Genomic DNA, 21,125 nt, shown 5'->3' with positions numbered 1-21,125 from the left:
CTTGGTACTTCCCAGGGTCCTACCATTCATGTGTATTCCCGTGCCTTGTTTGTCCTGCCCAAGTGCATCACCTCACATTTATCCAGATTAAATTCCATTTGCCACTGATCAGCCCATCTGACCAACCCATCTATATCCTCCTGTAATCTAAGGCTATCCTCCTCACTATTTACAAACCCACAAATTTTTATGTCATCCGTGAACTTACTGATCAACCTCCTACATTCAAGTCTAAATCATTTTGTATAGACCACAAACAGCAAGGGACCCAACACTGATCCCTGTGGAACCCCACTGGACACAGGCATCCAGTCACAAAAACACCCCTCAACCATCACCCTCTGCGTCCTGCCACTCAGCCAATTCTGGATCCAATTTGCCAAATTGCCTTGGATCCCATGGGCTTTTACCTTCGTTATCAGTCTCCCATGCGGGACCTTATCAAAAGCCTTGCTGAAGTCCAAGTAAACTACGTCAAATGCATTGCCCTCATCTACACACCTGGTCACCTCTTCGAAAAATTCAACCAGATTGGTCAGACATGACCTCCCCTTAACAAAACAGTGCTGACTGTCCTTGAATAATCCCTGCCTCTCCAAGTGTAGATTAATTCTGCCCCTCAGAATTGCTTCCAATAGTTTCCCCACCTCTGAGGTTAGACTGACTGGCCTGTAGTTCCCTGGTTTATCCTTTCCTCCCTTCTTAAATAAAATACCACATTGGCTGTCCTCTAGTCCTCTGGCACTTCTCCTGTGGCCAGAGAGGTATTGAAAATTAGCGTTACTGCTTTCTCCTCCCTTGCCTCACTCAACAGCCTGGGATACATTTAACCGGGCCTGGAGATTTATCTACTTTTAAGCCTGCCAAACCACTGAGAACCTCCTCCCTTTCTATGTTAATTTCATTTTAAAAATTATATCACAGTCCTTCTGCCTGATTTCCATACCCACGCCGTTCCTCTCACTTGTGAATACTGACACAAAGTATTCATTTAGAACCTTACCTCTGGTTCCACACTCAAATTACCACTGTGGTCCTTAATGGGCCTTACTCTTTCCCTAGTTATCCTCTTACTCTTAATGTACTTGTAAAATAACTTTGGATTTTCCTTTCTTTTACCTGTCAATGTTTTTTCATGCCTTGAGCCCTACTGGAAAATCCCAGACAGCCTCCTTTAATTGGCCTTAAGTGAGCTTTAATGAGTCTTGTTGGCTACCTGCCGCATGCAGGCAGCTAGCCCTGTCACCCCACCATCCCACCTCCACAAAAAATACTCTGGGGGTTGAATAGAGCCAGGAAGCTAGCACGCTGGCTGGTTGAGTTTATTTTAGCTTCAGAGATGCAGTCAGCAATGGATCCCTACCAGGAGTGCCAGCTGGCATGTGAGGTGAGCCACCTCAGTCCCAAGGACCTTTTGTAGAACCTTTTGAGCAGCTGACAAGCTCATTCCTGTGTCTCTGGTCCGCAGGTTGAACCTAAGAGAAGGACTTGAATATGAGAACGAAAGGCACGTTTAGCCAACTGAAAGCGTGGTCCCCTCGAGCTGGTCAGTATGGCTGATATCACCAGGCGTATTGACGCCAATGCTACACCGAGACCCTTGGAGGACCGAGAATTTAGAAACTCTAGTCATTGGGAGTCTTTGCCCCATGCAGACAGAGATTTCGCCTTTGGCAGGCCATTCAGACAGCCCTGTTGTAAGGATGAGTATCAGCACAACCATGTCCCTGTGGCACTTCTGGTGTAATCCCCCCAGAGTTACAATGTGAACACGCTGAAAGGGTCATGGAGAAATGGCGCCAATATTTGTAATAAAACAAATAAAATGATACATGCTGTGAGACCCCAAATATAGTTTTGGATAAGAGGCTCTTCAAATCTTCGAAAAAAAATCCTCCAAACACAATTATGTGTAACAGGGTGTGTTTAATAATAAATAGGATTGGTGGTACAAATCAGAACACAATGGCATTTCATCATCTCACTCACTTCTCCTTCTATCCACTTTTGGGTCAAACCTTATACACCCAAATTCCCCTATCCAAGAAGGGAAGAGCCACAACTCCACCACCCAGACTCTCATGATTGTTGCAGCCCACCCCACTCCCCACCCCACACCAAGAATTTGCTCCCTGGGTTCTCCAAATTGATCACCCTCATTTTGGCAGAAGATCCCCAGAAACCTCCTTTACATGTTTGTCTGATGTTTCTCCCAAAATTGATTGTGGGAGAAGGCTTGAGGAAGTTCCTGGCAATAGTCTCTAACAGCATATATGATACCTCAAAGTTGAATATTGACAAAGCATATACCAAAATATACATAGAGAGTGACAATTCGGACAAATGTTTTGGCAATTGCATGAGGTGCCCTGGGATCGTCAACCTTTTTGAGTGGAATGTATCTCTCACCTACAAAGTTCTCTTCCTTTGAACAAGCATTGATGTCACTTGAGGTCACAATTGTTAATCAAGCTATAGAGATAAAAGGTACAATCTTCTATTTTTCGGGGAGAGTGGTATTTGAGGACAAAGTATCCCAATCACTCATGTTCCGCTCACACTGCATTGCCTTATCAATAACCTCTGATCCAAAGTAAACAAACATTTGGAGAAACTTGACTGCAAGTAAGTCACACTATGGGCTCAATGTAGATATTATACCCCAATGTGCTGCTCCACATTCATCTATTCAAGATTCCATCTTGTCCACATCCAATGGCATTACCTCTGTTAACCCACTATCACAAAGCAGCAAACAAGACCATGATAACTATTTTGATGAGGACAAACAATAAGTGTTTTGCTGATGTTTCTTTGACTGCTCCTTCATGAAATCTTGCCTATATCCAATGTGGAAACATCATGGAGGCACCAAACACCGTGTCTTCTGGTCCCTTGGGAGTCTATAATAAAGGTCTAATGATTTCCCTATATTGGTCTTTGTGGCTAGGAGCTAGTTTGACCACAGTGCCTTTCTCTCCAGCTACCTAGGATGGCTTCTTAGTTTCATTAAGTCACCAAATATTTTTGTCATATTTCTTTTTGGTGGCATGTACTACGGCTAAGCAGTCCTTTACTAGATGATGTGTATCTTCCAAAAACATTTTAAGACTTGCAATGCAGGAGCCAACAGTCCTTCAGGTCAAACGAGGTAACCAAATTCCTTCCAATGAGGATAAATGCTGGTGCATGAGCTACACTGATATGAGGTGCAGCTCCGAAAATGGGCACATGCTTGAGTTTTTCAGTATGCTTCTAGCCACCACAGGCCCATATTGTACTCTGAAATGTTTGGTTCACTATCTCAGTTTGGTTCAATTTCCCTATTCTTTCTTCAGGGCCTGCATTTGTAAACAGTGCACCCCAATCAGGCAGCACAGAAAAAAGACTTTCTTATCACTATCGCACAACTAAGTCAGAATATCTTCATCTTTTTGGGAAAGAATTCAACAAATATCACTGAACCATAGTTACTGCTCAAGAATCAGGGAAGATGTCCAGTAAAGTTCAGCCCACTTCCCCCCATGTGCTCCATTGGATCTGTCGGCTTTAGAGCAAACATTGTTTCTGTTGGAGCTCATTGTGAAACCTGACATGTACCTCACGACACTGATAACCAATACATTGCTCAACCTTATGGGTAAATCTATTACATATTCTTCACGATACCCAGGTGCCCACCCTTGGGACGGACCAGGTATTTGCTCTGATTAGTGGCATGTAAATTTCCTGGCAAGTCTAGTTTAAAGGCTGCCTTCAGTTTCAAATGGCTTATTCTGATGGTTAAGCACTCTTTACCCATCACCCCAGGTGGCTAGATGGATCAACTGAGCAAGAAACCATACAAAGCATTAACTGTATAAGTTAAGTTTAAGTGTCTACAGGTGGTGGGACGGGGTGGTGAGAGGTGCATTCATTGGATAATTGCATGTTCACATAAAAAGACACAATTAGCCTTCCGTGACTGGTGGGCACTACAGGGGCTGGAGTGTACATCATCAGCCCTGGAAACACTGTTAAATTTAATTTGCTAAGTTTCCTTTAAAGTTTTGTCTTATTGTTGTAGTGCCCCTTTAAAGAGCTGTTAACTTGTTCTTTTTTCACAAAGGACAATTTAATTTTATTTACAAAAATGGAGTATCACAGGTTTGCTTCTTCCAGGTGAAGATAATAGAGAGTTGTTCAACACATGCTGCATTTCCATTTCAAACAGCATTGAAACGCATCCTTGCTCCTGTTGTAACTTAATCCAGCTTGAAGAAGCTGACATCTTTAGCGTATTGTCTGAAGCACTGGCGGCACATGCTGAGGCCATATTTCCGGATCAGACCATGTCAGTCTGCACAGACCCGGCATGAGCAGGAGCCCTGACCAAATTTCCTGGGGTGGGACCAGTAAAGCTGCTGATGACCTGTGGCGGCTAGACTTAGTTTATTTGTTAATTGGCTTATTTATTGGTGTACTCAAAAGAGTATAAAGAGACAATTGTTGACACTGGTAGGGGGTTGTAGAGTTTTTTTTATTCATTCACAGGACGTGGGCTTCGCTGGCTGGGCCAGCTTTTATTGCCCATCCCTATTTGCCCTTGGTGGTGAGCTGCCTTCTTGAACCGTTGCATTCCATGTGGTGTGGGTACATCCACTGTGCTGTTAGGGAGGGAGTTCCAGGATTTTGACCCAGTGACAGTGAAGGAATGGCGATATATTTCCAGGATGGTGTGTGGATGGTGGAGTTGGGAGCTATACTGTGTAAATATTGACTTCTGGTCTCCGCCTTCACCAACTGGCTGTGGGAAGTTTAACCCGAGGCACTGAGATCTGTAACACCCTGAAATGGAGTTCCATCAAGATCACCTTGACCAGGATTTCCCGGTCAGCAAGCGGGTGGCGGGGCCTGCTTGCCGACATGTAAAATGAGGCCATTGACAAAGTAATTAATGTAATTAGTGGACCTCACATCCAACCTTAAGGTTGGCGAGCAGGCCGGGTGCCCTGGCGGGCATTGAAAAAAGCATGAATCCTCATCCATGGACGGGACGAGGTTTCATGTAGGTTTTTAAAATTTAATAAAAGTGTAACTAAAAGTGATGGACATGTCCCAACTCATGTGACGGTGTCACATGAAGGGACATGTCAGGGAATTTTTTTTTTTCTGTTTTTAACATTTTTTATTGTGGAGCCGATTTCCCTGAGGCAGCCTTAGGGAGATGAGTGCGCACGAAAGAGCGCACTCTCAGCTTAGGGAATCTCCGCCCCCCCAGCCTACACAGGGAGCACATAGCGCTTCCGTGTGGAAGTCATGCTGGGCAGGCCTTAATTGGCCCGCCCACGTAAAATGGCGGCGTGGCCCCCAATTGCTGGCGCTGATCGGAGGTGCGCCTCCACACGCCCATTTCTGAACTTTCTCCCCAAAGTGGGGAAAATTCTGTCCCTCAAGAAGTGTTCTTCCCACCCTAAATCTAGCAGTGCTATTGAAATCCATGAGGAATTCCCACGCACACAAGCATACAGAAGCAAGGTGCTTGCAGAACATCTCATAACACACGCACGCACACACACACAAAAATCAGGCCTCAATGACAATAAAACAGTGAATGCATTAAAATAAATATAGAATAAGCAACACAATAAACAGCACAAAAACAAACTGTCTATAATTGTTGTTTTATAGTTGTTGTTAAAGTGACCTTGAAAAAGCCTACTCTTACAGGCCAATGCTTGTCTCAAACTGCTGGTGAGAAGGCACAAAGATGCAGAGAGAGGGACTGGCTTAAATAATATTTCGAGCCTTAGTCAGGTCAATGTTGGCGATCAGCAGGATCTCAAAAAAATGCTGGTATTTTTCCTGGTCGCAATATACAGCTCCCAGCACCGCCCACCCACCTGCCCCTGATAGCCTGAGCATCCACTGTCCCGAGCTGGGCCTAGTAAAATCAAACATGGTCTGTCAACCGGCTAACTTTGCAAACTTATTCTAGTCACACCCCATAGTCACTAGGGGTCAGTGGATACCAGTTAGGAACAGGAACCATGTCCTCATCGTATTCCCTCTTTATTTAATCTCCATTGTTAGCTGTCTATTGCTAGTGGTATCGTACAACAGGATCCAGCTAGGATAAGGTCAAGCTTCATCAGTGCACTGAAGGTCACTTGAGAGGAATAATAATTCATCACTTACAATCGGCACAGCATTTTACATAATGGATAAGGGCAAAAAGAAACATGCGGAAGGATCTCAGCTGAATGGTCCTCACAACACGGAGTCGGCTGTGGCTTGCTTTATTCCTCTTGCTGCTGATGAAGCGAAAGGCTCTTCTGACTGCCCAAGCTCTTGAGGCTGATGGCGAGGGTGGAGGAGTTGCTCTTCCTGCTGCAGGTCAGCTCGCTGATGGGCTGCTCGGTTTTGGCACGCCTTGGGGAGCAGCAGAGGAAACGCTGCACCAGGTCGTGGAACAGCCGGCCAGTAAAGAACATGTAGATCCATGGGTTGCAGCAGCTGTTGAGGCTCGCCAGCAGCATGGCGATGACAAAAGGCCAATCTGTGGGAAAGTTAAAAGAAAAGTTCTGTTGATTCCTTTAATAATGACCGTAAACCTTTGTGTACAGACTTATAAGAACATAAGAAATAGGAGCAGGAGTTGACTATTCGGCCCCTCACGCTTGCTTCACCATTCAATAAGATCGCTGCTGATCTGATTGTGGCCTTAACTCCACTTTCCTTTTTCCCGTAGCCCTTGACTCACTTGTAGATCAAAAATCTATCTATCTCAGCCTTGAATATATTCAATGACCTAGTCTCCACTACTCCCTGGGGTAGAGAATTCCAAAGATTAACAATCCTCTGAGAGAAGAAATTCCTCCCCGTTGCCATCGTAAATGGGAGACCTCTTATTTTGAAACTGTGTCCCCCTAGTTCTGGATTCCCCCAGGTGGTGAAACATCCTCTCAGCAGCAACACTTTTGAGCCGCTTGGAACCTTATATGTTTCAATAAGGTCACCTCTCATTCTTCTAATCTACAATGAGTAGGAGCCCAACCTGCTCAACTTTTCCTCATAGGGCAACCCCTTCGTCCCAACAATCAACCTAGTGAACCTTCTCTAAACTGCCTCCAATACAAGTATGTCCCTTAGGGATATACATCACTGTTAAATGGGCAGAATTTTACAGCCCCGTTTCGGCGGGGACGGGGCCATAAACTGCAGCGAGACATTCTAAACCTCAATGACTTCAACGGGAACATAAAATCCCACTGTCATAAAATTTTGCCCTATCTTTTACTCCACGAAGCCAGTTGGTGAACTGGAGCTAATCTTCACGAACCTCTGTATTTATTAACGGAGTAACATTATAAGCATACGCCTCTAAATCTAACAATCACCATTTTTGTCTCTGTCTGTTTAGAGGAGGAGTGCCTCGCTATGTAGTGTAAAATAAATGGAAACATTGTGGGATCTGGGTGTCACTGGCTAATCCATTTAAGAGTCAACCACAACCACATTGTAGGCCAGACCAGGTAAGGTCAGCATTAATGAAACAGATGGGTTTTTTGAAAATCTACTGTGGTGGGATTTGGACCCAGGTCCCCAGATCTTTACCCTGGGTCTCTAGATTACCAGTCCAGTGACAATACCACTATGCTACTACCTCCCAGTATGGAAATTTTTCATTTAATTTGTTTTGAAATTCTGGCTGATATATTAACTCTCATTTAAAGAGAGAGAGTGAGGGCCCAGTGAATCCCTAGTTAATGCCTACCACTTGCATACAATTAAACACAATTTACAGATTCCCTTCTCCTTCTTTAAGTAAAAATTGAAGTTAATATGCATGACCAAAATTTCAAAATAAATTAAATCAAGAACCTTCATATTATGTATAAAGCAATACATTGTGAGAGGTCCCTCCTCTAGTGTGAAGTGTCAGCTGTGGCTCAGTTGGTAGCACCCACGCCTCTGAATCACAAGGTTCCACTCCGATTCCAAGGGCAGAATTTTCCATATGGCAGGTGGGCTCAGCGGGAGTGGGCGGGGGCAGACATGGAGCTGATCAGCTCCGCGCCGTCATTTTATGTGGGCGGGCCAGTTAAGGCCACCCAGCATGAATGGTGGCTCCTGAGTTCAGCGGAAAGGGTGGGCGGTGGCAGGAGGGCAATCTCCACCGGGTCCAATAGTGACCCGGCGGCCGATTCAAAAACGGCACAGGCAGCCGTGCAAAGGCTGCCACTGATTTTGGTCAAGAGCTACATGGTAGAGAACGCCTTCGGAGAGGAGGCCAGGCAGGAGGGCAGGTCAGCGGGGCAGCCAGCCCCAAGGTTCTCCGATGAGTGACTCGCGGCCCTCCTCGAGGAGGTGGTAGCACACCGTGAGATCCTGGTCCTAAGGGATGGGAGGAGGAGGAGGCCCCCCCACCTAACAAAACGTGCCTGGGAGGAGATGGCATCACTGGTCAGCTCGCACCATGTGGTGAGATGCACCTGGGTGCAGTGCCGCCAGTGGTTTAATGATCTCCTGTGATCGGGAAGGGTGAGCAACGTGTTGACATGGGTCACTTAGCACAGCAGCTAGTGTGGCCCCTCACCCCCCACCCGCCCCCCAAACCCCCACCACCACATCAGAATTTTGTTTTTTTATTCATTCAAACCCGGGATGTGGGCTTTGCTGGGTGGGCCACCATTTATTGCCCATACTTAGTTGCCCATGAGAGGGTGGTGCTGAGCTGCCTTCTGGATCCGCTGTATGTGGTGTAGGTACACCCACTATGCTGTTAGGGGGTGAGCTCCAGGATTTTGACCCGGCGACAGTGAAGGAAAGGTGATATATTTCCAAGTCAGGTTGGTGAGTGACTTGGAGGGGAACTTCCAGGTGGTGGTGTTCCCATCTCTCTGCTGTCCTAGTCCTTCTCGGTGGTATGGTCGTGGGTTTGGAAGTTCTTGGAGTGTAAGTGACAAATGTCAATGAGGCAGCATCTGGGCAAGTAGGTGAGCCCTGGCTGCTTGGAATGAGTGTCGTGCGGATCCAGAGTCACGAATCGGCTGAGCCCTGCGAGGTGTTCCTCAGGTGGGGTTGGCCAGGCTGCAATGACAATGCAGGTACAGGGTGGACTAATCAATGCCCCTCTATCCCATAACAATGCCGAGTGGCTGCAGACTGGCGGAGGATCACCCCACCTTCTCATCATCACCAGATATGAGCAGGAGGCTCTCAAGCTGGAGAGGCGCCATGCACCCAGGTCAACTAGCTGCGGTGAGGTTGGGGTGCCAGTAGGAGGTAAGAGTGCCGTGCACTGAGGTCACAACGTCTGTCAGTCCCACTGTTGACTGTATATTGATTTCAGCCTCCAACATGGGTTGCCCATTGATAATGGAAGGAGGAGCACATTCTGATCCGGGTGCCAGGAATGCACATTAGCAGTGTAATACTTCAACTAATCACATACCCTTGTTCTTCCTTTCAGCCTCTCTGGACAACGCCCACACTCAGGAGGCAGAGGGACTGCCACTGACCCCTGAGGGCCCAGGAGATATACATACACCAGTGTCACACCTCCTCTGCCAGGCAGGCACCAGTGCAGATAGCAGCACCTCGGTGGGGATATGATCATCGACTAGTATCTCAGTGCACAGCGGTGAGGGTGCTTCACACTTGCTTGAGGTGCAGGTGGAGACAGAGAGTGCCCAGGGTGCCAGCTGTTGGAGGACTGCTGGGGACCAGGAACATGCTCAGTTGATGGCTGATAATGTGCCTGTGGAGTTGTCTCTGAGGCAGCAGATGCTGGAAGTCCAGCAGGGTGTGCGGGAGGGTCTGGCAGAGATACATGAGGGAATGTGTGCCATGGTTTCCAATGTGGAAGAGTCCATGTGGAACATGAGGAGTGCAATGACTCTCATGGCCGAGCGCACTGCCTCCTCCATGGAGATAGTGGTGAGTCTCAAGGAGAGGCTCCTCCAGGAGAACAATCAGGGATTCCTGGGGATGTGCTTGGACCTGCAAGCCCTCGCACCGGCAATGCCCTCAGGTGGTCACTGTCAGTGTGGGTGATGAATTGGGCACCCAGTTTTCCAGCTCAGTGCCCGTCCATCAATGATGAGCAGGATGGTCCGAAGTAACCTGACGTTGGTGCATGAGCTGTTTGTCACCTCTGTGGGCTCCTCTCAGAGGGCGTCCGGGTGAGGCAGCAGCCCCTCCACTCCTCTTCAGTGACCATGGCATCCGATGAGGCTGTAGCGACTGGGGAGATGCCAGCAGTGCCACTGGCCGCTCCCTCCCAGATGGGGCCAGCACAGGCTCTACAGACCAGAGGACACCCACCAAGGTCATCAAGGCCAGTAAGACAGCAGAGTAAGCAGCCTGTCTCCAATGTTGCTGCCAGCGAGGGGGGAGCATCTAGACATAGCACCCACAAACAAAAACTTAAAGCATCTTAGGCAAAACATGGGCTTATCACTAGTGGTTTTCCTTTGCTCCACTTTTAAGTTATTAAGTTGGTGTGATGTTCAACCACTTTTAATGTACTTTGATTTCTGTATGCCAAGCTGCAAATCATTAAATGTGTTTGTGTTCAACAAGCCTCTGGGTGATTCATTAGTTCTGCAGGTGCAGGGTAACCCATGATGTTATGAGTGACTCGATTTTCATTGAGCTTTATTGAAATGGCACATAGCGCATGTTGTTCACCAGGCAAATGTTCCTGTCAGGTATCGAGTATGGAGCCTGCAGCCCTGGCATGTGGTGGTTCATCTTTGGTGGGCTAGCTGAAGGAGCTTTGGATCAAAGCCTCCCAGATGTCCCTGCCTCCCTGGAGGTTGCCCGGGTCAGCGTCTATCCCTTCAGTGTTCTCCTGACCGTGCTTGTCCTCAGACTCACTACTGAACTCATCGTCTGCTGCCAGAGCAGCTGTGTCAATATCTTCTTCCTCCACTGCGTCCCCCCTTTCCAGCGCCAGATTGTGGAGAGCGCAGCATGCAACCACTATCAGCGACACACGATCTGGGGGGCATTGCAGTCTGTCCCCTGAATGGTCCAGGCATTGGAAGCACATCTTGAGAAGACCTATCACTCTCTCTACCTCGGCCGCTTCTGGAGGCGCAGCTCCTATTGTACTCCTGCTCAGCCTCTGCTCTTGGATGGTGGAGAGATGTCATGAGGCACCTTTTAAGGGGATAGCCCTTGTTGACCAACAGCCATCTATCCAGCCGGGCTGGAGCACTGAAGAGCCCTGGCACCTGGGATGTAGGCGCCGTGGGAGCTGCCTGGGTACCTTGCACAGACTTGCAGAATCTGTATCCTGTGATCACACACTATCTGCACGTTTATGGAGTGGAATCCCCTCCTGTTGACGAAGGCACCGGACTCACCTGCTGGCGCCTTGATGGCCACATGTGTACAGTCTATAGCACCCTGGACACGGGGGAAGCCAGCAATGGCTGCGAAGCCTCTGGCTCGCTGTGTCTGGCTGGCCTCGTCCGTGTGGTAGTGAATGAAAGTCAATAACCGCCTGAACAGAGCTTCTGTCACCAGCTTGACACAACTGTGGACAGCTGATTGAGAGACTCCACACAGATCACTACCGGCCCCTGGGAAGAGCCGGAGGCATAGAGGTTGAGGACCACTGTGACCTTCAGAGCCACTGGCATGGGGTGTCCACCCACACAGTCCGAGCTGATCTCAGGGCCGACATTTTGACAAACGGAGGTCACTGTCTCCCTTGAGAGGTGTAGTCTCCTTCGGCACCGACATATTGATGTAGCTGCCTTGCTGCCTGTAAATCTTGGCAGCAGGATAGTGGTGTCTTCTGCGGCTCCTTCCACCTTGGACTTCCTGTTGGCCCTGCACCCCTTGTGCCTGTCCTCCCACAGGTGGCTCCCCTGGAGGCTGAATAAGGACACCTGGCCTCCCCCACCTTCTGGCCCTCTCTTCCTCCTCAGAGGAGGTGCCTCCAGCAGAGACCACAATCCCCATTTCCAGGGTAAGGGAAGGCTGTCTGACACCAGGAAGGACCCAAGTGGTATGAGTCCTCCGGAGTCCTGAACTGAAGCCTGTTATTTCTGCCAAAGCAGCTCTGAAGCGAAATGAAGTTGTCCTGTTCACACAAGCAAGCAGCAGTAAGTTATAATCTAAAGAACTAACAAGTCACATTAGTGAGCCCACTCATCCGCCAGTGGATGGGGTTTTTGAAAATGTTTCCTACCTGCCTGCCCGTTGCGCCCATGTGACATCCTGAAAATCGCACGGGCTGCAAAAAAACATCTTCAATTACTGCCTCTAGGGCCTTAACTACCCCATTAATTAAAGGCGGGTGCACATCCGAACTCATAGCGCACCCGCCTTCCAAAATATCTCAATGGCGACGTCATTGTGTGTCATTTTACACGTCAACGTGTCGGGCCCGCCCCCACATGCCAACTGAAAAATTCTGCCCCAGGGCTTGAGTACACAAAATCAAGGCTAGCACTCCAGTGCAGTACTGAGGGAGTGCTGCACTATCAGAGATGCTGTCTTTCGATGAGGTGTTAAACTGAGGTCCTATCTGCCCGCTCAGAGTTAGGCTGTTCAGGGGTGATGTCAGGAAGCACTTCTTCACACAAAGGATGGTGGAGATCTGGTACTCTCTCTTCCAAAAAGCTGCCGAGGCTGGGGATCTGTTGAAAATCTCAGTAGATTTTTGTTAGGACAAGAACAAAGGCCAGTGCAACCACTAGGCAAACTAGATGGTCACCTAGAGTGGCAAAATTTGGAGGTTGGGGAAGGATGCAAAAACAGAATGGACTATTGAGGAAACTACATAAATAAATGGACAGGCTTCAGGAGTGAGAATGAAAGGTCGAGATCCACTGATACACATCCACATATAGTGACATACATATGGGCTTCCATGCATTTACAAGGTCCTTCACAAAATTTCATATTATATTCCTCATTCTGTTTTTATGTAACCGTTTTTCCAATTTGTACGTCTATGTGACTATTCCAAAACTGTGAACAAGCAAATAATATCAAAGAACATAATTTAATCCAGCCCACTCAATCATAATGACTATTGATCATGTAAATTGCATATAATGTGATCTAGTTACTATTGCAGGACACATAGTATTACATCATGTGAGCCATATTACACATTAAAATGTACATTTCTTCTAGCACATATCCTGTGAATGTACCTCGGTAGCATAATATTCTCTTCTTTGTAAAATAAATCTGTAGTTATAAATGCAGAATTTTTATTCATACTAATGCACAATATTCATTTTCATAAGTTAATTGTTGGGGGTGTGGGGCGCAAGGCTGATGGTTCACTTACAGTGCCTCATACTTTTGCACCAGCCCTGATATAAGGATCTTTGGAACCAAGAAATGTTGGAGTTAAGATGGGAGGTAAGATCAGCCGTGATCTAACTGAATGGCAGAATATGTTCGAGGGGCTGAATGGCCTACATTTTCTCCTATATTCTGTGCTGTATGACTCTATGATACTACACAGCTTATACTCGTGTGCAAAACCATTCTGCCTCCAAAGAAGCCATCAGATGCCCTCTGGTGGCCACGTGATGTCGAGACTGTGACTAAATGGTTGAATTTAAAGATCTTTTTGCTATTTACGTCATGTCATATGATTTTCAGATCTACATTAACCCTAGTGTCAGTCTGGCCAAGTAAGGGAAGGGAAAGCTATCTGATAATGGTTCTGAAACTTCCTCAATTACTTCATTCACATTCTCCTGTCCATCTTGACCAGACCATACCAGGAATTCTGTGTCCAGTTTTGAGGATATATTGTCTTGGAGGGAGTGCAGGTTCGCCAGAATGATAGCAGGTCTAAAAGAGTTACATTATCAGGACATCTGTACACTAGAGGATGAATTTTTGGGTCCTTTCTTATTCTCCAACCCCACTTCCTGTTTTACTCTCAATCCCCGGATCCTGGGTCATTCGCTAACTCTAAACCCTGGGTCACTCTCTATCCCCAGACCCTGGGTCACTGTCTAACCCCTGATCCTGGGTCACTCTCTAACCCCAGATCCTGGGCCACTCTCTAACCCCAGACCCTGGGTCACTCTCTAACCCCAGACACCGGGTCACTCTCTAACCCCAGACACCGGGTCACTCTCTAACCCCTAATCCTGGTTCACTCTCTAACCTCAAATCCTGGGTCACTCTCTAACCCCAGACACTGGGTCAGTCTCTAACCCCTAATCCTGGTTCACTCTCTAACCCCAAATCCTGGGTCACTCTCTAACCCCAGATCCTGGGTCACTCTCTAACCCCAGATCCTGGGTCACTCTCTAACCCCAGATCCTGGGTCACTCTCTAACCCCAGATCCTGAGTCACTCTCTACCCCAGACCCTGGGTCACTCTCTAACCCCAGGCCCTGGGTAACTCTCTAGCCCCAGATCCTAGGTCACCCTCTATCCCCAGATCCTGGGTCACTCTCTAACCCGTGACCCTGGGCCACTATTTTTGTTTCTATTAATGAGCACATTGAGCAACAACACAGGATGGCAAAGTATATCATCACCTGATTTTCACACTCGTGACTTTCACACGTAACGCTCTAACCTCTTTCCAGTTTACCATGAAAGCAATTTGCATAAAATCAGTGAACCTCTAGGAGAGTTTGGCTGAGAAGCCAGTCACCCATTTATAACTGCACGGGTCAGAGGAGCTTACGGAATGTAGATTTCCTTGCAATTACATCATGGAAATACTGCCAGACACATGCTCTAGAATGATGGCCCAGAGTGATTTGTGGGCCCTACTAACAATCCAACTTCACAGCACAGCAGAGGGTGAAATTTGCTGGCAAGTTTGACATTGCTGGGATAGAACTGGCAACCTAGTATGTAACAGGTTGGATCTCAGCTGGCCATTCAAATCAGAGTTTGTGCTGATCGTTGCCATGGCGGACTGCCAGCAGAAGGCAGCAAAGCACAGGGAACCTGCAAAGCCATAAAAGCTTCAACCGGCAGCTACTTCAAATTGAGCAAGTCCTTCTGATCAGGAATTTTTTTTTATACATACATTAGTGGGATGTGGGCATAACTGGCTAAGCCAACATTTATTGCCCATCTCTAATTGCCCTTGTTCAGAGGGCATTTTTAAGAGTCAACCACATGGCTGTGGGGTCAGGAGTCACACGTAGGCCAAGTGAGGACAGCAGATTTCCTTCCTTAAATGACATTAGTGAATCAGATGGGTTTCTTTTTTATGACAATTATGGCTATCATTAGACTTTTAATTCCAGATTTTTATTGAATTCAAATTCCACCCAGAGCATTACCCTGGATCTCTGGACAGGGTCTTACCAGACCAGTGACAATACCACTACGCCACTCGGCTGCTGGGATTTAATGTGCCAGTTTGACTTAGTGAGAAGCGCTGGATTCGATAAGTCATGGATTGTAGCCTCACCTCAGGCACCTGATCGTAACACCCAGACTGACTCTTTAGCACTGAATTCACAATTTGTAAAGTTAACAGCAATTAGTCCATAAGTCCTGCTGTTAATTGTGTACTTGTGTTAACAATTAAAATCATACTTGAAATCACATATTGCGCAGTACTAGCAAAAAGGATTCCCATCGTCACCTCTTTTTGGAAATGTATGAATGCTTTCCTTAAAGAGCAGACAAGGAGCTTCACGTGAAGGTGTTAACTCATTCATTGCCAATCTCACACAAAACTTTTTCAAGCAAAAGCACATTGAACAGGCACTATTTTCACATTTCTAATTCTATATGAGTCTTAAAGAAAATATGAGCCCCTTCCACACGGGGGTGAGGCAAGCCGCTAACACATTACCTTTTATTGTTCATTCTCGGGATGCGGTCCTCACTGGTAAGGTGAACATTTATTGCTCAGCCCTGAGTAGGTGGTGCAGGCTGGTTTGAGTGGCCTGGTCACGTCAATTCAGAAGGCAGTTAAGAGTCACCCGTTCTGATGAAGAGTTATGCGGACTCGATCAGTTAATTCTGTTTTCCTTTCCACAGATGCTGTCAGACCTGCTGAGTTTTTCTAGCAATTTTTGTTTTTGTTTCAGATTTCCAGCATCCGCAGTATTTTGCTTTTATTTAAGAGTCACCTCTGTTTGTATGGACTTGTAATCTTCCCTAAAGGGCATTTGTGAACCAGTTGGGTTTCTATGACCATCTTAACAGTTTTGTGGTCACTTTTGTACTGGTAGCATCTTTTTTATTTAAAAACTGAAACCAAGATTACATACAGGCATAGTGAGCATTGAACTCATACCCTCTGGATTATCAGCCCAGCAACTCAACCACTGCACTACCATTACCTCGCCCAATCTTATATGAATAGGTTTGCTAGTAGTCGGCACTGCATCTCCAGCTTGTCGGTGCCATGGAGCAGGAGAGCAGAGCTTGGATTATGGGACTCTGCTCATCTTCCAATTTGCACAGAGAATTGGAGAGCAGCTCACTGCTGGTTGTTCCTGTTGGATGAGTGGGTGCGTCAGCAGGGCATGGTGCAATGTTTAAAAATGTGGCTGCAAGGTCAGGGGCATATAAGCATTTCTACAAGGGGAATAAACATCTGCATTTCAATAGCACGTTTTATGACCTCAAGATGTCCCGATGCTACTTACAGCCAATGAAATACTTTTGAAGTGTTGCTACAGTTGTAATGTAGGAAACACAACAGCCGATTTACACACAAGTTCCCACAAAGGGGCAATGACTAGATAATCAGCTTTAATAAGGTTAGTTGTCAGATAAATATTGGACATGAGGCAGAGGTCCCCTGCTTTTTTTTTGAAACAGCTGGATGGGATCTTTCACATTCACCTGAGATTTCAGTCCGAGTCTTGGTTTAATGTCTACTTCGGAAAAATGGCACCTCTGACAGTGCAGCATTCCCTCAGTCATTAACTCAGTAGAATTTCAAGGTGATACCAATGTATTAAAGGTTCCTATCCATATGAACAGTACACAGAATAAATTATAAATTAATTTTCTTTCCCAGTGGAGGCAGGGACATTGACTATTTTCAAGACTGAGTTAGATAGATTCTTGATTGAAAGGGGAATCAAAGGGTATAGGGGTAGACAGGAAAGTAGAGGCCACAGTCAGATCAGCCGTGATCTTATCAAATGGCGAAGCAGACTTAAGGGGCAAATGGTACATTCCTCCTCCTAATTTTTATATTCATATGTATCTACCCAGCGGAATGATGTCAGTCCCTGAGCAGCCAACTGCTGGCAGCCTGTGGAAATCTCTGTCACCCACACTGGGCACTAGGCCAATATTGTACAGTATCCCCATGTATACTTATTACATGTTTTAAATCTTAAAGCTACCAAATGGCTAAATTGAGAAAATTAATATTTAAAAGAAATGGAATTTAGTACCTAAAATTTGATTTCCTACAAATCATAAAGCAGCTCAAATAATTAGACAGGCGATGGCTTCTGGTGAATGTTGAAGCAGTTTTTCAGGACAGTAAACAGAAGGTCGCACGGTTGCAATATGTTACAGTATGACGGATGTGACGATGCCATTGCACCACCCATTGAATCAACCTGGATATAAAGCTGAGGGTGAGCCCGATGCTGTGAGACTTGGTGTCACAGGAGTCAACCCTGCGGTGGAGAAAGCCTCTCCTGAGCCCCATCCTGATGTAACCAAAACTGGTTTGGAAGGGTTTTCGAAAGCTGTATGTTCTGGATATTCCAGATATTCCCCATCAGCTTTACTGAAATTGTTCTTGCAAACCATTTCCCTGAAGACACACTCTACTGAAGGGAGACCATACCACAGAATTAATTACTGCTTCACATAAACATGAATGGGACTTCATTTTCTTTATCTTTGGAAGATAAGCAATTATTTTGATACACAATTTTCTTTTTGTAATTTATTTTTATCCACAAACATACAACTTTAATTTCAGATTTTCTACTTTTTTATATTTACATACAAATGCACTTGCCTATTATTGTGTTCAAACACGTATTATAAGTGTTAACTGTTTTGTGGCATTTTCTTTTATATGTTTTTAAGCCTATTTCCTTTTGGTCCTTTTATTGTAGAAAGATTTGCTGAACACATCGAATATTTTTATTGCCTATTTTGGTTGGCAGTGTTTGTTTCATTATCCTCTGTCCCATATCATAGAATCATGGAATGGTTGTTGCATGGAAGGAGGTCATTTGGCCCATCAAGGCAATGCTAGCTCTTTGCGAGATCAACTCAGCTAGTCCCAGTCCCCTGCCTTTTCCCTATAGCCCTGCAAATCTTTCTCTTCAGATTATTAGCTAATTCCCTTTTCAAAGCCACGGGCGAATCTGCTTCCACCATACTCTGAGGCAGTGCATTCCCTATCCTAACCACTTATTGTGTAAAAGAAGTTCTTCCACATGTCACCTCTGGTTCTTTTGCCAATCACCTTAAATCGGTGTCCTCGGGTTATTTTTCATTTCATATCATTGTCGCTCCTTTTCCTTCAATTCCTCATTCCTTTTCCCTCCCACTTTCTCCCCTTCACTTCTCATGCTCTCTCTTTGCAAGGAGATGGCTGTAATTTTCCAGCCTCTACCCTCCCCACACCACGACAACGGGGCCAGTGAGCGATTGAAATCTCTGTTCACATCGGCAGGGCCAGAAGATCCCGCTGGTGCTAGGGGCTGGAAAATTCTGGCCAATCTCTCTCTTCCTCAAGCTCCCCTCCCTCCCCTTCTCTCTCCCTCCCATATCCCTTTACTTAATTTGATTTTCACTTGCTCTCTCTCATTCACACTCTCTCCCTCTCTTTCCCTCCTCTCCTTCTCCTCTTTCTCACCCCCTCGCCTTTCCTTTCATTACGTTTCATTCTCTTTCTCTCCCAAGCATTTGCTGGGTCAGCATAGAGTGAGCTGTATTCTGCATCTAATTCACAATGCACTTGCCCTGCGATTGCTTGTTGGGGGTAGTACAGGAGGGAGACTTTACCATGCATCTAATTGTTGGGGTCACTGGATGCTTAGCATGAAAGTGGGCTCTAACCCTCAAAATAACAATTCCTTACTATTGTGTAAAGGGTTAATAGTAATAATAGCTACTGAGCATGTGCGTAAGGAGCTATGTCACAGCAATGTCATTAAGAGGAGTTGAGCGTAAATCGTTTCAGAAAGAATCCTATGTGTTGGTCTTATTTAATCTTTGTAAATAGTTAACACGTAAATAAATGTTTTGAACAAAAGACCATTGCTTCCTTCTGGAGTAAGAAGCTAATGAATCCCGAAGTAAACCCACGATGACAGACCTACAATGATGAGCACTAAACAGATTAGCAGAGAGGTGGGTCAGAGTACGCTGATTGTAAAAATACTGGTTTGAGCATTACCCTTCAAGCAGTGACTGCAATGCAGTTCATGTGCCATGTTGTCTCTCACCCCCAGCTGACAGTGAATTCCCTGAAGTCTGTGAAACTCAATCTTTAACATTAAACAGAGGTTGTGCTTTTTCAAGGCTGCAACTTTTATTCATTTGCGCATTGTCATGCTTTAAGACAAGAAAGACATCATAAACTGTTTCAGTCAAACCTTACCTTCTTGCTTATTTAAAAAGTGGACCTTGCTGAACAAAAGGTGGTTGCTACAGGTCACATGATTCCCAACTTGGCTACAGTTTCTGGAAATTTCCAACAGCAGTTACAGGACAAAAGCTCATCCATCATCCTTCTGCAATCTCACACCTCTCATTGCGAGGTCACATTATAAGTAATAAAACCAGGGTCCAGCAGACAACCAGTCTTCCCACCTTCATTTTATAATAAAGGGAGAGCCATCGAAACTTGTTATATCTGCAGAGGCACTGAAAGCCACCATCTAGTTCCTAAGGTGAACAATGGATTTTGACCAGAGGCACAAAAACTACTTGTTAGCCTACAACTGGCTCATTAATGGGCAACATCACAGGACCTAAGCTTTTGTCCTTTGGAAAGTTTAAATATCACGTTTCTAGACTTGGAACTCAGTCTGCTGTTTAAACTCCAGCCTGCAAACATCAAAGCAGGACTCCAGGCTGACCAACAACCTGCATCAAGTCTGAGCATCCTTGGATCATGTTTCTCTGGAAGGTTCCTGTCATTGCCTGCCGATCAGACCAAGTCTCTGTATACCAACCTCATCTTGCTGCGTCACCATCAACTTTAAAGGAATTCTGCAAATCCTGCTTCAGCCAGCTGAACCCACCTGAACTGTAGCTCCTCAGTGAAGGAGCCCTCACTGGACTTTCTGGACTCTGGCAATCATGTGAACTGATATCCATATCTGTTTTTCTTTTCAGTTACCCTTTGTTGTAAAAACTCGTCTTTCCTATCTTCTTATTGTGTGCTTGTGTGGGTGCATGAATTTGTGACCATTCCCCAGGTTTGAATGTGTGAATAAACTATACTTCTATTTTAACCCTAAAAAGAGTTGCTGTGAGTCACTTTAAAAACTGATCTCACAAACAGAGGGTTTGGGGAAAATGCTACAGCCTATTTGCTTTGCCTCCCACCCTATCCATAACAGTATTTAAACTCAGTGGCTGCAAATTTGGCTGCATAATGCCCGTATTATTGGCACTACAGCTGATGGTACAATTTCCTGCATCTAAACAGTGAAACAATACCATTCCCTGAGTGGTCAGCTGGTATCAACTTGTGGAAATCCCTGTCACCCATACTGTCTCCCCATCATTCGTTTTAAATCATAAATCAGGTTTCTCCGACCTTTTCACTCAGGGTGGGTGGGCCACACTTGCATTTTTTTCAAGGGGCTGATGAGCAAGTTTTGGAAGGATAATATTTAGCATAACAGTAAACTGAATTTAAAAAAAATGTTATTAAGAAAAGAAGCAATTTACAGTATCTTTATAGTGCAGGAGGCTATTCAGCCCATCGAGTCTGTGCTGGCACTCTGAAAGACCATTCTGCCTAGTCCCTTGCCTTATCCCCATACCCTTGCACATTCTTTCTTTTCAGATAGCCATCCAATTCCCTTTTAAATACCTCGATCAAACCTGCCTCCACCACCCTCTCAGGAAGTTCATTCCAGACTCCAATCGCCTTCTGGGTGAAAAAACTTTTCCTCACATCACATTTACTCCTTTTGCTATTAATTTTGAATCTGTGCTCTCTAGTTCATGAT

The 21,125-nt window shown here is 45.8% G+C and overlaps 1 protein-coding gene and 1 pseudogene across 1 annotated transcript in view; both read right to left on the bottom strand.

The window, feature by feature from the left end:
• Positions 1 to 3,553: 3,553 nt before the first annotated feature.
• On the bottom strand, positions 3,554 to 6,170 carry LOC121280002 (annotated as a pseudogene).
• Positions 6,115 to 21,125, bottom strand: part of oxtr (oxytocin receptor) — a 54,191-nt gene continuing 39,180 nt past the window's right edge. The window contains exon 2 of the mRNA XM_041191632.1: positions 6,115 to 6,538. Within this exon, the coding sequence (XP_041047566.1) occupies positions 6,279 to 6,538 (260 nt within the window). The 3' untranslated portion in view covers positions 6,115 to 6,278. The remainder of the gene's footprint in view (positions 6,539 to 21,125) is intronic.

This window comes from Carcharodon carcharias, chromosome 7, assembly GCF_017639515.1.
Source record: "Carcharodon carcharias isolate sCarCar2 chromosome 7, sCarCar2.pri, whole genome shotgun sequence".
In the NCBI taxonomy this organism is placed as follows: Eukaryota; Metazoa; Chordata; class Chondrichthyes; order Lamniformes; family Lamnidae; genus Carcharodon; species Carcharodon carcharias.
Note: the sequence above shows the minus strand (reverse complement) of the source record. Positions and strands in the feature narration are given on the sequence as shown.